This window comes from Mobula birostris, chromosome 2 (assembly GCF_030028105.1).
Source record: "Mobula birostris isolate sMobBir1 chromosome 2, sMobBir1.hap1, whole genome shotgun sequence".
NCBI classification, from domain to species: domain Eukaryota; kingdom Metazoa; phylum Chordata; class Chondrichthyes; order Myliobatiformes; family Myliobatidae; genus Mobula; species Mobula birostris.
In genome coordinates, this window is record NC_092371.1 from 31605577 (window position 1) to 31620111 (window position 14535).

General features: G+C 43.5%; 1 protein-coding gene across 2 annotated transcripts in view; it reads right to left on the reverse strand.

Annotated features, from left to right (window-relative positions):
• Positions 1-14535, reverse strand: part of LOC140185840 (pleckstrin homology domain-containing family G member 4B-like) — a 211770-nt gene that overhangs the window by 16801 nt on the left and 180434 nt on the right. The window contains exons 19-20 of one of the 2 annotated variants that reach the window (XM_072239619.1): positions 14171-14348; positions 4351-4578 (exon numbers count right to left, since the gene is read on the reverse strand). In XM_072239619.1, the coding sequence (XP_072095720.1) occupies positions 4351-4578; positions 14171-14348 (406 nt within the window). The remainder of the gene's footprint in view (positions 1-4350; positions 4579-14170; positions 14349-14535) is intronic. The other variant, XM_072239629.1, reaches the window with a different exon arrangement.

Genomic DNA, 14535 nt, shown 5'->3' on the forward strand with positions numbered 1-14535 from the left:
GGAGTTCAACCCAGATAAATGTGAGGTGGTTCATTTTGGTAGTTCAAATATGATGACAGAATATAGCATTAATGGCAAGACTCTTGGCAGTGTGGAGGATCAGAGGGATCTTGAGGTCTGAGCCCATGGGACACTCAAAGCTGCTATGCAGGTTGACTCTGTGTTTAAGAAGACATACGGTGCATTGGCCTTCATCAATCATGAAATTGAGTTTAGGAGCCGAGAGGTAATGTTGCAGCTATATACGACCCTGGTCTGACCCCACTTGGAGTACTGTGCTCAATTCTGGTCGCCTCAATACAGGAAGGATGTGGAAATCATAGAAAGGGTGCAGAGGAGATTTATAAGGATGTTGTCTGGATTGGGGAGCATGCCTTATGCGAATAAATTGAGTGAACTCCTCCTTTTCTCCTTGGAGCAACGGAGAATGACAGATAACCTGATAGAAGTGTATAAGATGATGAGAGATATTAATCGTGTGGATAGCCAGAGTCTTCTTCCCAGGGCTGAAATGGCTAGCACAAGGGGGCACAGTTTTAAGGTGTTTGGAAGTAGGTACAGAGGAAATGTCAGGGGTAAGTTTTTTTACGTAGAGAGTGGTGAGTGCGTGGAATGGGCTGCCGTTGGCAGTGGTGGAGGCGGAAAAGATAGGGTCTTTTCAGAAACTCCTGGATGGCTACATGGAGCTTAGAAAAATTAGAAAAATGAGCCCTCAGAGGGCTATGGGTAAAGCCTAGGTAGTTCTATGGTAGGGATATGTTCGGCACAGCTTTGTGGGCTGAAGGGCCTGTATTGTGCTGTATGTTTTCTATGTTTCTATGTTCTATTTTTCTAAACATCTTCCCAGCAGCTCCTGCAGCCAAGCTGGTGCCAAATGTGTTGCTTCACTTTCCTTTGGACTACACTGGTGAAGCCGAGAGGGTGATCTTGACAACTGGCATCCCAGGATCTCCATATCTGCCACCTAGGCTCATGCCCTGGAGAGATCTCTCCTGTGCCACTTTCCATTGTCTTTCAAGACAGAGGCATGCATCGTCATCATCACCATCAACACCAGTGTAGGTGTCTGCCAGTCCTTTGCTTCTTCAGTTCTGTTCTCTGCCTGGTGTGGATTTACACCAGTCAGTGACTCCAGAGACTAAACCTACTAACATTTTATCAGAAGTACTGTTATAAAATTGCAAGTGGTTTAGCTCTTTTTCTTTTTTCAGCCAACAGTTGACCTGCAACTAAGTCGATCTCCACAAACAGGACAATCCCATCCTCCTGCAAACTCAACACTGGTCTAACTTAACAACTGTCAGTACTTCTATTCATTCTCCCTCTCTAGTGTTCTGGCAAAAGGAATTGTATTGCAACAGGACAAAGTGATAGAATGCTAAATTAATTTGTACTTCATAACGAACTCGGCTTACAGGAAAGAGATAGAATATCTGGCTGAATGATGCCACAACAACCACGTCTCACTTAACATCAGCAAAACCAAGCAGCGAGGTATTGACCGCAGGAGGAAGAAACCAGTGGTCCATAAGCCAGTCCTCGTTACGGAATCAGAAATGGGGAGAGCCAGTAACTAAGTTCCTTGACATTATCATTTTGGAGTTTCTATCCGGGGACCAGCACATAAGTGCCGTTACAGAAAAAGAACAGCTGTCCCTCCATTTTCTTAGAAGCTTGCACAGATTTGACATGTCAACTAAAACTTTGGCAATTTTTTATAGATGCACAGTATAGACTATTCTGACTGGTTGCATCACAGCAATGCCCAAGAATGGAAAACCCGACAAGAAGTGCAGCCCAGCCTACTTCCAGGAAAAGCCCTCCCCACCATTGAGAACATCCACAAGGCGCGCTACCACAAGCAAGCAGCGTCCATTATCAGGGACCCCCACCAACCAGGCCATGCTCACTTCTGGGTACTACCATCAGGAAGGTGGTACAGGAGCCTTAGGTCCCACACCACCAGGTTCAGGAGAAGTCACTACCTTTCAACCATCCAGATTCCTGAACCAGTATGGATAACTTCACTCACCTCACCACTGAACTAATTCCACAACCTATAGACTCTACAACTCATGTTTTCTGTATTATTTATTTGTTTGTTTGCTTGTTTGTTTATTATATGTTTTTTTTCTTTGCATTTGCACAATTTGTCTTCTTTTGCACATTGGTTTTTTGTCAGTCTTTGTGTGTCGTGTGTCTTCGACTCTATTGTATTTCTTTATTCTGCTGTGAATGCCTGAATGTCAGGGTAATATATGGTAACATATACGTTCTTTGATAATCAATTTACTTTGAATTTTGAGCTCCCTTATTCTCCACGTCCTAGTGACAATGGCCATCAAATCACATTATGTATCAGAGATGAAGCTTTTTGTTCCATCAGCACGGTACCTTGGTCTCTTTCAGTGTTCCACCCAACATGGGTCAACATGGGTCAGAGCTGTTGCCTTTGAGCCTCCATGACCTGGGTTCAGTCTTGACCTCTGGTGCTCCCTGTATGAGGTATGGCCATCCCCCAGCTGCTTCAGAACCCTCTCACAGTCCAGAGATGCGAGAATTGTTTTGATAAGTTGTCAAAGTCAAAGTCAATGTAAATTTATTATCAAACTACATATACTAACTTGAGATTTGTTTTCTTGCAGGCATTTAATGGAAAATAAATAAATACATTAGTGTTTTTGAAAAATGTATGTACATAAACAAAGACTGACAAACAATCAATGTGCAAAAGAAGATAAATTGTTCAAGTAAAAACTAAACAACATTGATAACATGAGTTGTGGAGTCTGTTGTGGAAGCAGTTCAGAGTTGGGAGTGAAGTTATCCGCACAGATTCAGGAGACTGATGGTTGAAGGGTAATAACTGTTCCTGAAACTGGTGTGTGAGACCTAGGGCTCCTGTGCCTCCTAGTCGATGGTAGTAGTGAGAAGAGAGCATAGCCTGGTGGCTGTCCTTGATTCTGCGTTCCTATGGTAGCATTTCATGTAAATATGCTCAATGGTGGGGAGAGATTTCCTGTGATGGACTGGGTTCTATCCACCACTTTCCGTTGACTACTCCATTCCTGGGCACTGGCGTTTCCACAATAGCCTGTGATGAGGCCAGCTAGGGTACTCTGCACGGTACATCTGTAGAGGTTTGTCAAAGTTTTACGTGACATGCCAGATCTACTCAGACCTCTATGAAACTAGAGGCACTGTGCCTTCTTTGTGATGTCACTGACGTGCTGGTCCCAAGACAGATCCTGAGTTATAATAACGCCAAGGAAGTTGAGTTATTAACCCTCACCACCTTCGATCCTCTAATGAACCACTGTAAAATGCCCCTAGTGTGATGGTGAATGGCAGAATCTGAGGGAGTTGAGGATGACTAGATTGAAATTAGGAGCAACCCATACAAAATGGTGGTGGAAGTCAGCAGGTCAGGCAGCATCTATGGAGCGGAACAAATTGTCAATGTGTTGGGCTGAGACCCTTCATCAGGACTGGAATGAAAGGGGCAGAAGCAGGATTAAAAGGGTGGGGTTGGGGGATGACCAACAGCTGATGAGTGATCCAGGTGAGGGGGCGGGAGGTAGCTAGTGGGGGATGGAGAAAGTAGGAATGGTATTTGAAGCTCGGAGGTGATAGATATCAGGAAGTCAGGACTGAACCCAGGTCATGGAGGCTGAAGAAGGAATCTGAAAGGAGAGAACAGTACAACAAGGGATAAAGGAAAGGAGGTGAGAAACAGAAGCAGGAAGGCCATGAGGGTGGAAAAGGGGAAAGAGAAGTGGTAAAGGGGCTGGAGGGATAAGGAAAAACAAAAGAGAGGGAGCACAGAGGAGAGTGGTTACTGGAACTTAGAGAAATTGATGTGGAAACCATCATGCAGGAGAATACCAAGACAGAATATGAGGCGTCGCTTATCCAGTCTGTTTCAGGCTTCAACGTGACAGCAAAGGAGGCCATGAACATGTCAATATGGGAATGGGAATAGGAACTGAAATAGCTGGTCACTGAGAGATTCTAGATGTTGCTGTGGACAGTACAAAGGTGCTGGATGAAGCGGTCCTCCAGTCTAGCTGGGTCTTACTGATATAGAGGAGGCTATAGCGGGAACACCACATATAACGATTGACACTAATGGATTCACATGCAAAGTGCTGCCTCAGCTGGAAGGACTGTTTTAGGCCATGAACGGTGAATGGAGTGAGTGTAGGATTGGTGCCAATGGGTATTTGATGGTCAGTGAGCACTGATGGGCCTGTTTCCTTTCTGTATAACTCTATGGTTCTATCTGTCCTTTTGAAGATTCCTTCAATGTCATTGAAGCCTTGGTTCACTTATACAGATCTTGTCACTCACTCGTAAAAGGTCTCCCACTGGAGTCATTCCCCAGGTCATCTTCTTCCACGCCCGCCGGTGTGTTGTACAAGCCGTTGTTGATTCCAGTATTGCTTCTGGAAGTTGAAGGTGAAGAGGAGTAACTGGGCATATTCAGGGAGCCGATGCCAGAAGACGATGAAGAAGAGTGGCTTCCTGAGGAGGAGGCACTGCCGTTTGATCCTATGGAATTTGGTCTCTTGGTCTGCTCTGTAACAGACATAACTAACGTCATTAGCAGGGTGAAAGTGAAAAACCATTTTGATCAACACAAATTTACCTTCTCAGATTCGATCAATGTGTTGTACCTTCTGTTCAGCATACGAGGGAATACAAGCTCTGAACAGACTCTGAGAAAATGATGCAGTTAGGCAAAATACCATTTTAACATTAGGCGCTACGGTTCCAAGACATATGGCCAGCTTCTGCTTTGCTTTGACCCTAAACTTAATTAAGATACTTACTAATTTGCCTTGACAGTTAGTCAAAATTGCCTATGAGAACATCTGCTCAGCAGGAAGTCTGAAACATATGATAGATTGTTATCCAGGAGGAACTACAACTTCCTAAATTTCCTTCAGGCAAGATCTTATTTTACACAGAGAGTGGTAGGTGCCTGGAATGCACTGCCTGGTGTGGTGGTGAAGGCAGATACAGTGGAGATGTTCAAGAGGCTCTTAGTTAAGCACACAAATGTGCAGGAAATGGAGGAGTATGGACCGTTGGTAGGCAGAAGGGATTAGTTTGGTACTTGACAATTAATTTAATTAGCTCGGTACAACATCATGAGCCAAAGGGCCAATTCCTGTGCTGTACTGCTCTATGTTGTAAGTTCTAAAGGCTGTGCAGTATTCAGAGAAAATTACTACTTTAGTAAAAATGGAATAGCAGGATGGATGCATACATGGAGAAATGGAATAGGAGGAAGAGTTGTGGTCTTTTGGAGCTTTGGGACCAGCCTGAGTAAGCTTTGTCCCAAAACCCCATGTCCTTTGTGTTCTTTGTAGTTGCAGCCTAGAATCTGATTTTCCAAAATCATTTAGCACGCACACGTAGGATATTGGTCCAGGCTGGAATTAACTGCTTCAACGCATGTAGAAGCTGGATATCAACGTATATTACATTTCATGTAAACACAGAGAACATACAGTCTCTTTTCCCTCTGGATCACAAGTCCTTTTTTTCTAGCATTGCAGAATAACAAAGAAAAATTAAAAATGAAATAATCATCAAAACAGCTTTCACTTTTATAAACACATGCATCGATGACTTGTACTTAGAGTACAGAAGATACTTTGTCAAAGAAAAGTTTGCCATTGAGCTATCGCATCAAAATACTCTGAGATTTCACAGCATCAAAATGCTGTAGTCCCTCCATTATGAATGAAATTGGGTGCCTTTATAATTTAAGAAACTGCAGTTATTTTCACAATGAATAAACAGCAAAGAATACGATAGTTTTCTATCATATCCCTAGCAATTGTCAAATCATATTAACAGGTTAGCTGATCAAACTTGTCTCAATATCCGAATTGTTTAATACCTAGGTTAAAGCCAGAATGGAATGGGATAGTTAAATCTCTGATGTTTCAATTACTCAGTATTTACTTCTTGTGCCCTTGAAGGTGATTGTGAGATTGGTGCTGATTAGTGTTTAACTGAAGTTGTTCCTTTAGATTTTTACAAGATGACCAAAACTCCTTCTACTCAAAGTTGATGGAGAGAAGGTTTTGAACTCAGCCTCCATGGCACAGAACACATCTCTGACATGCTGTGGAATCCAGCCCCTCGTCTGGTTAAGCTCATACCTTTCCCTTTTGTGGTGCAGCCAACCGATCTGTCACTGATGGCAGCTTCGCTAGGTTTGATGTCCATAAATGGCTTACTGCCAATGCCCATAAACACCCTCTCCTGCGTCTGGAGTTCTAAAGAAGGAATTTCAATATTGACAGGGGCTGTTTTGCATTTAGTTCAAACAAGAAGCTTAAACAAAAGTGAGGAACAATTTCCAAACTTTTGGGTAATGTTGAGTTGATTGTAAATAGCAACACAATTCATGCCAGTTAGTGGGGACTCTAGGAATTACACAAGATGGCAAGTTCCTTCTTGTTGTAATATAAAACCAGGTACTTCAATGAAGAAATTCAGGTTGTCACCAACGGCTTCAATGACCAGTGACTCGAGTAGCAGGTGGAAATATTTCTTGAGAAATGAAAATGTTAGTGAACATAAAGCAACCATGTTAATCTCCAACCAATATTAGCAGACAGAAGCAAAATATTTTCCATTCTCCAATTAGTACCATTTAAGCATTAAGACTATAGGACCTGCCTGGTCACATTGGCAGACAGAGCTAAGCAGGACTATGTGATGAAAGATGTGATGCTGGCTTGTGGTGGGGTGGGGAAAGAATGAGGCAGATAACCTTTGTTTATGGCAACTCATAAGTCTAAGGAGGAATAAACAGCGGGAGATAAATGAGAACAGGAGACAGAGAAAAGGTGCAGGAACTGAGCGATATGGAAAACACAATCACTGCCTTAATGGCTATTGTTCAGTAGCATTTACATCTATGGTGATGAAGTGCTTTGAGATGTTGGTTATAGCTGGAAACAACTCCAGCCTAGCAAGGTCCTGAACCTACTGTAATTTGCCTATCAGCCAATAAGTCTACAGCAGATGTGATCTCATTGATTCTTCACATGGCCTTGGATCACCTAGACAATACTAATTACATCTGGTTGCTATTTATTGACTACAGCTCAGCATTTAATAAAATCGAGGGATCAGAAGTGGTAAGCAATTTTAAGTTCCTGGGTGTCAACATCTCTGAAGATCTATCCTGGGCCCAATATATTGATGCGGTGACAATGAAGGCACAACAGCAGCAACTGTGTATTTCATCAGGAGTTTGAGCAGATTTAGTAAGTCACCAAAGACACTCGCAAATTTCTACAGATGGAGCATAGAGAGCATTCTAATTGGCTGCATCACCATCTGGTTGGGGGGGGGGCACTGCACAGGATCAAAATAAGCTGCAGAAAGTTGTAAACTCATTTAACTCCATCATGGGCACTTGTCTCCCCAGCATCCAGGATATCTTCAAGGAGAGATGCCACAAAAAGGTGGCATCCATCATTAAGGACCCCCATCACCCAAGACATACTCAGGTCATGGCTAGTATCAAATCATGTCTCAGGAAGGACATGGACCCCTGTAATATGCCTATTGCCTCAATAGGCCTACAGCAGATGCGATCTCTAAGGCTCTCCACGTGACCTTGGATCACCTGGACAATACAAATACCTATGTCAGGATGCTGTTATTGACAACAGCTCAGCGTTTAACACCATCATCACAACAGCCTTGATCAGAAAACTACAGAACCTGGGGCTCTGTACCTCCCTTTGCAACTGGAAACTCAACTTCCTAATCAGAAGACCACAATCTGTGCGGATTGGAAATAACGTTTCCATCTTGCTGACACTCAACACTGGTACACCACAGGGATGTATACTTAGCCCACTGCTCTACTCTCTCTGCACCCACGACTGTGTGGCTAAGTACAACTCAAATTTCATCTATAGGTTTGCTGAACATATAACCATTGGTGACAGAATCTCAGATGGTGATGAGAGGCCGTACAGGAGTGAGTTATACTAGCTAGTTGAGTGGTAACGTAGCAACAACCTTTGGTCAACATCAGTAAGACCAAAGAGCTGATTGTGGACTTCAAAAAGGGCAAGAAGAGAGAACACAAACCAATCCTCATAGAGGGATCAGAAGTGAAGAGAGTAAGCAATTTCAAGTTCCTGTCAATATCTCTAAAGACTTAACCTGTTCACAACATATTGATGCAGCTGTGAAGAAATCAAGACAAAAGCTATTTCATTAAGAGATTGAGGAGATTTGATTTGTCAACTAAAACACTCAAAAACTTTTACAGATGTACCATGGAGAGCATTCTGACTGGCTGCATCACTACCTGGTATGTGAGGACTACTGCGCATGATTGAAGTAAGTTACAGAAAGTTGTAAAGTTAGTCAGCTCCATCGTGGGTACTACCCTCTGTAGTATCTTCAAGGAGTGGTGCCTCAGGAAGGCAACATCCATTATTAAGTACCCCCACCACCCAGGACATGCTCTCTTCTCACTGTTACCAAGAGGAAGGAGGTACAGGAGCCTGAAGGCAAACACTCAGCAATTCAGGAACCTCTCCTTCCCCTCTACCATCCGATTTCTAAACGGACATTGCACGCTACTTCATTACTTTTTTTTAAATTTCTGCTTTTGCACAACTTATTTTAACTTCATTTAAGATACATAATTACTGTTTTTTATACATTTATCGTGTACTGCATTGTACTGCTGCTGCAAATTTAACGAATTTCATGACATATGGCTTACTAAACCTGATTCTGATTTTGATTCATTGCTACCATCAGGGAGGAGGTACAGGAGCCTGAAGGCACACACACAATGACTCAGGAATAGCTTTTTCCCCTCTGCCAGCAGATTTTTGAATGGACATTGAACACATGACACTACCTCACTACCTTTTCTCCTCTTTTTACACAACTTACTTAACTTTCTTTATACATACTTCTTTCTGGCTTGCCCGCAGAAGGCAAAGAGTGGTTGTAGACTGGGCATATTCTGCATGGAGGCCGGTGACCAGTGGTGTGCCTCAGGGATCTGTTCTGGGATTTTTATAAATGTCCTGGATGAGGAAGTGGAGGAATGGGTTAGTAAATTTGCTGATGACACAAAGGTTGGGGGTGTTGTGGATAGTGTGAAGGGCTCTCAGAGGTTACAACGGGACATTGATAGGATGCAAAACTGAGCTGAGAAGTGGCAGATGGAGTTCAACCCAGATAAGTGTGAGATGGTTCATTTTGGTAGGTCAAATATGATGGCAGAATATAGCATTAATGGAAAGACTCTTGACAGTGTGGAGGATCAGAGGGATCTTGGGGTCCGAGTCCATAGGACACTCAAAGCTGCTACGCAGGTTTACTCTATGGTTAAGAAGGCATACGGTGCATTAGCCTTCATCAATCGTGAGTTTAAGAGCCGAGAGGTAATGTTGCAGCTATATGGGACCCTGTTCAGACCCAACTTGGAATACTGTCCTCAATTCTGGTCGCCTCACTACAGGAAGAACATGGAAACCATAGAGAGGGTGCAGAGGAGATTTACAAGAATGTTTCCTGGATTGGGGAGCATGCATTATGAGAATAGGTGGAGTGAACTCGGCCTTTTCTCCTTGGAGCAACGGAGGATGAGAGGTGGCCTGATAGAGGTGTACAAGATAATGAGAGGCACTGATCGTGTGGATAGTCAGAGGCTTTTTCCCAAGGCTGAAATGGCTAGCACGAGAGGGCATAGTTTTAAAGTTCTTGGAAGTAGATACAGAGGAGATATCAGGGGTAAGTTTTTTATGCAGAGTAGTGAGTGCGTGGAATGGGCTGCCAGTGGCAGTGGTGGAGGCGGAAACAATAGGGTCTTTTAAGAGACTCCTGGGTGGATACATGGAGCTTAGAAAAATAGATGGCTATGGGTAAGCCTAGGTAGTTCTAAGGTAAGGACATGTTTGGCACAGCTTTGTGGGCTGAAGGGCCTGTTTTGTGCTATAGTTTTTCTATGTTTCTATGTTTCTACTGTAATTTACAGTTTTTATCATTATGTATTGCAATGTACTGCTGCTACATAACAACAATTTCATGACATATGCCTGTGGTATTAAACCTGATCCTAAATCTGAAAATCTGAAATCATACATGGGAGAGGGTGTGTAATTCTGACCTTGCAGTTAGTTGCCACTCTGATCTCTATACCTTTGGTCCCTTTCACTGATAAGGTCCAATGTCAACTCAAAGAACATCATTTTCTTTTCTTGCTTGACAGGTGTCAGCCTCTGGTACTCAACAATAAATTTCATTGGTGAATTGGAAAGGTTGGCTTTCTGAATCTGACCAGTTACAGCTAACTAACATTCCTAGTTCACTGGATGCTGCCTGATCCAGTAGTCCCTTTTATTTCAGATTTCCAGCAATTGTTGTGTTTGGTGCCTCACAGTCCCAGCACGCTGTATATTCGTACCCCCCCCACCCCTGTTTCCATCCACATTTCTATGTACACCACCTTCAGGCAGATGTACAATTGCCACCCTCCCTCAGCAATTACCACTACCAGATGTGTCACCCCGTCTCTGTCAGTACGCCCCTGTAACCCTCATTTCCTCTATCTCCGCCACACCTCCCCCTTCTCGGCAAAGTAAAACACGTTTCATTTATAACTTTTCCGATTCTGATCAAAGCTCGAAGTAAATTAATTATCAAAGTACATATATGTCACCATATACTACCTTGAGATTTATTTTCTTGCAGTCAATCATGCAGTAGAACAAAGAAATACAACAGAATTGATGAAAAGCTACACACAAAGATTGACGAACAACCAATGTGCAAAAGTAGACTACCTGTCCAAATAAAATAAATAAAGTACTAGGTGAGCTCATAAGTTGTAGATTTGTTAGAAGTGAGTCCATAGGTTCTGTTGAAAGGTACTGAATCTCTTTCTGCTACTACTATTACTACGTTGACTCAGGCCTAGGGGGCCAGCGTCGGGCACGATGACGGACTCTCCACTTCTCCCTCTCCCTCATCGGTGTGTTCAGTTCATCTACATTAGCCGTGCCGCTGTCTTCTAGGAGCGTGTTGACCATAGTCTTGGGAGGGTGCCCAAGGTTCAGCCTCCCGTGCTTGGGCTCCCATATGATGACTGGCAGGTAGCTCGGGGTGGTGAAGACAGTGCCCCGCTAGTTGTAGTCTTCTCGCCTCGATTTTAGTGGTGAGCATCGGTAGGTTGTTATAGAGCTCTTTCTCCCCTTACAGTTAATGCCTGATCTGCTAAGTAAGTATTTCCAGTGTTTATTTCTTCCAAACAGAGTTAACAGTGGGGCTACTCGAAGGACATTCCAGTCTATATCACAGCAACACTTTGCCTTTCCATAATTCCTTTACGATTGGAAGAAGAACATAAACTACTGGAGGATTACCAAATAAATTAACTTCAAGAAATCTATTTATTTATTTAGAGACATAGCGCAGAAAGGCTGCATCCATTATGAAGGACCTCCAGCACCCAGGGCATGCCCTGTTCTCACTGTTACCATCAGGTAGGAGGTACAGAAGCCTGAAGACACACACTCAGTGATTCAGGAACGGCTTCTTCCCTTCTGCCATCCCATTCCAAAATGGACATTGAACGCTTGGACACTACCTCACTTTCTTAATATACAGTATTTCTGTTTTTGCACATTTTTAATCTATTCAATATACGTATACTGTAATTGATTTACTTATTTATTATTTTCTTCTTCTATATTATATATTGCATTGGACTGGTGCTGCTAAGTTAACAAATTTCACGACACACGCCGGTGATAATAAACCTGATTCTGATTCTGAATAGGCCCCCCAGGCCCTTTGAGCCGTGCCGCCAGCGACCCCCGACAACCTCCGATTCAATACTAACATAATCATGGGACAATTTACAATGACCAATTCATCTACTGACTGGTACTTCCTTGGGCTGTGGGAGAAAACCAGAGCAGCCCGAGAAAACCCACTCATTCCACCAGGAGGACGTACCGACTCCTTACAGAGGACACCAGGACTGAACTCAACACACTGATGTCCAGCTGCTATAGCGTTGTGCTAACTGCTATACTACCGTGGCCCCATAATCAGACACATGTAATAACACTGCTGTAGGGATAAATTTTGTTGTGTAGAGATGGAGAACAGTTCATCTCTGGGGGAATTGCAAAGCTCAGGGCCAAGATAGTCAAACTGATGTCGGTTATCAGGTATAACATCCCTTTACAGCCCTTCATCAGTCCCCAAACTAATCCCCAAACCCCACTCTCTCCCCAAAGCACTGTGTCAGCCTTCAAAATAATCCCAATGCCCACTCACTCCCCATATCCCTGCTTCAGTCCTCAAACTAATCCCCTAACCCTGCTCTCCCCACAGCCCTGGGTCAGTTCCCAAAATAATCCCCTAAACCTGCTCTCTCCCCACAGCCCTGCGTCAGTACCCAAAATAATCCCCTAACCCTGCTCTCTCTCCACAGCCCTGCGTCAGTCCCCAAACTAATCCCCTAATCCTGCTCTCTCCCACGGTTTTTTGTCAGTCCCCAAACTAATCCCCTAACCCTACTGTCTCCCCACAGCCCTGCGTCAATCCCCAAACTAATCCCCTAACCCAGCTCTCTCCCCACAGCCCTGAGTCAGTCCTCAAAATAATCCCCTAACCCTGCTCTCTCCCCGCAGCCCTGCGTCAGTCCCCAAAATAATCCCCTAACCCTGCTCTCTCCCCACAGCCCTGCGTCAGTCCTGAAACTAATCCCCTAACCCTGCTCTTTCCCCACAGCCCTGCGCCAGTCCCCAGACTAATCCCCTAATCCTGCTCTCTCCCCACAGTTTTTTGTCAGTCCCCAAACTAATTCCACAGTCCTTCTCTCATCCCAGATCCTCCTCTCAGTACCCAAACTAATCCCACTGTCCCACTCTCTCCTCACAGCCCTGTGTCAGTCTTCAAAATAATCTCACTGCCCCGCTCACTCTCCACAGACACCGTGTCAGTCCCCAAACTAAATCCACACCCCTAGAGCCTCTTCCTAGAGCCTTATCTCAGTCCCCAATCTAATCTCATAGCCCTGTGTCAGTCTCCAAACTAATTCCACTCCTCCACTCTCTCCCCAACAGCCATGTGTCAGTCTTCAAAATAATCCCACTGCCCCGCTCACTCCCCACAGTCCCAGTGTCAGTCCCCAAACAAATTTCACAGCTCTGCTCTCTCCCCAGTCCCCAAACTAATCCCACAGCCCTACTCACTCCACAGAGCCTGTATCGGTACCCAAACTATCCCACTGTCCCAGTCTCATTCCACAGCCCCACGGCAGTCCCTAAACTAGGGGTGAAAATATGAAGATTGGATAAAGAGATTGAATTAAATATTAAGGTGGAAACTGATACAGGGCTGTCAGGAGAGAGTGAGGCAGTGGGATTAGTTTGGGGACTGAAACAGGGTTATGGAAAATTAAGACTGGGCAGATGGACAATAGGCTATGAGATCCATTTCATGAGATTGAAGGGTTAATTTTGCATCTTTTTTTCAGAGAATTAAATGGCTAAATGCACTTGATTATTACGAGAACTCAATGTATTGTTAGGATAATTGATCACCTTGTTACCATAAAGACAATTAGGTGCTCACTGTAAAAGACATTTACAATGGTGTTGCCTTATCATAACACAAACTGGCTAGATGCAGAGCAGTGTATTGATTCTTTGCCTCCAAACGATGAGAACAAGCTTGATTTAATAAAAATGCATTGAACGCTCGAGTATACAAAGGTTACTACCATTGAGATGGCTACTGTGACCGCAAATTTGCAATCCATGCTCCTTTGAAAGTAATTTAGCAGTGGTAACAGCAAAGAGGTTGCACATTTTAGCAAGGGATTAAATTATCTATTCACCATATAAATAGATTTTCTCTTCTGCTATTTCTCTTCAGACACCTTACTATCGCTAATACACAAAGCATGCATGTTATGTTCTATACCACGATGACAAAATGCATTAATTACATTCGTTGTTAGAGAAACAAAAACGTACAACCTTTTGAACGAAATTAATGTAAGTACGGAGAACTTGAGCTTGAGGACAAGATCATTAAAAACTTCATGGCATTTTTCACACTAGCTGTTAATTTGTGTTGATTTACTGACCCCTATTCCTCAGTGCTTGGTTCCATAATATCTTCTCTAAGTCATCTATCCATGCCTGTTTCACTTCTGCAGTTGGAGCATGCAAGACATACGTATCTTGAGATTTCTGTCTTCTGAACCAAATTTCGAAACGCTGACCACTTTCACCAGAGTTATGTGTCATTCCAATTTCGGAAGTCTGAATTGCAAAATAATGAAACAAAAACCACAATGATTAAGGTAAACTGACTCAATCACACAGCAGTAGACTTGTTCCTTGGAGTTTATGATAATCATTAGAAAGAGGTAACATAGAATCGGAAGGCGTGGAGTCTCTATGCATTGAGTTAAGAAATGGCAAGGGTAAAAGGACCCTGATGGCAGTT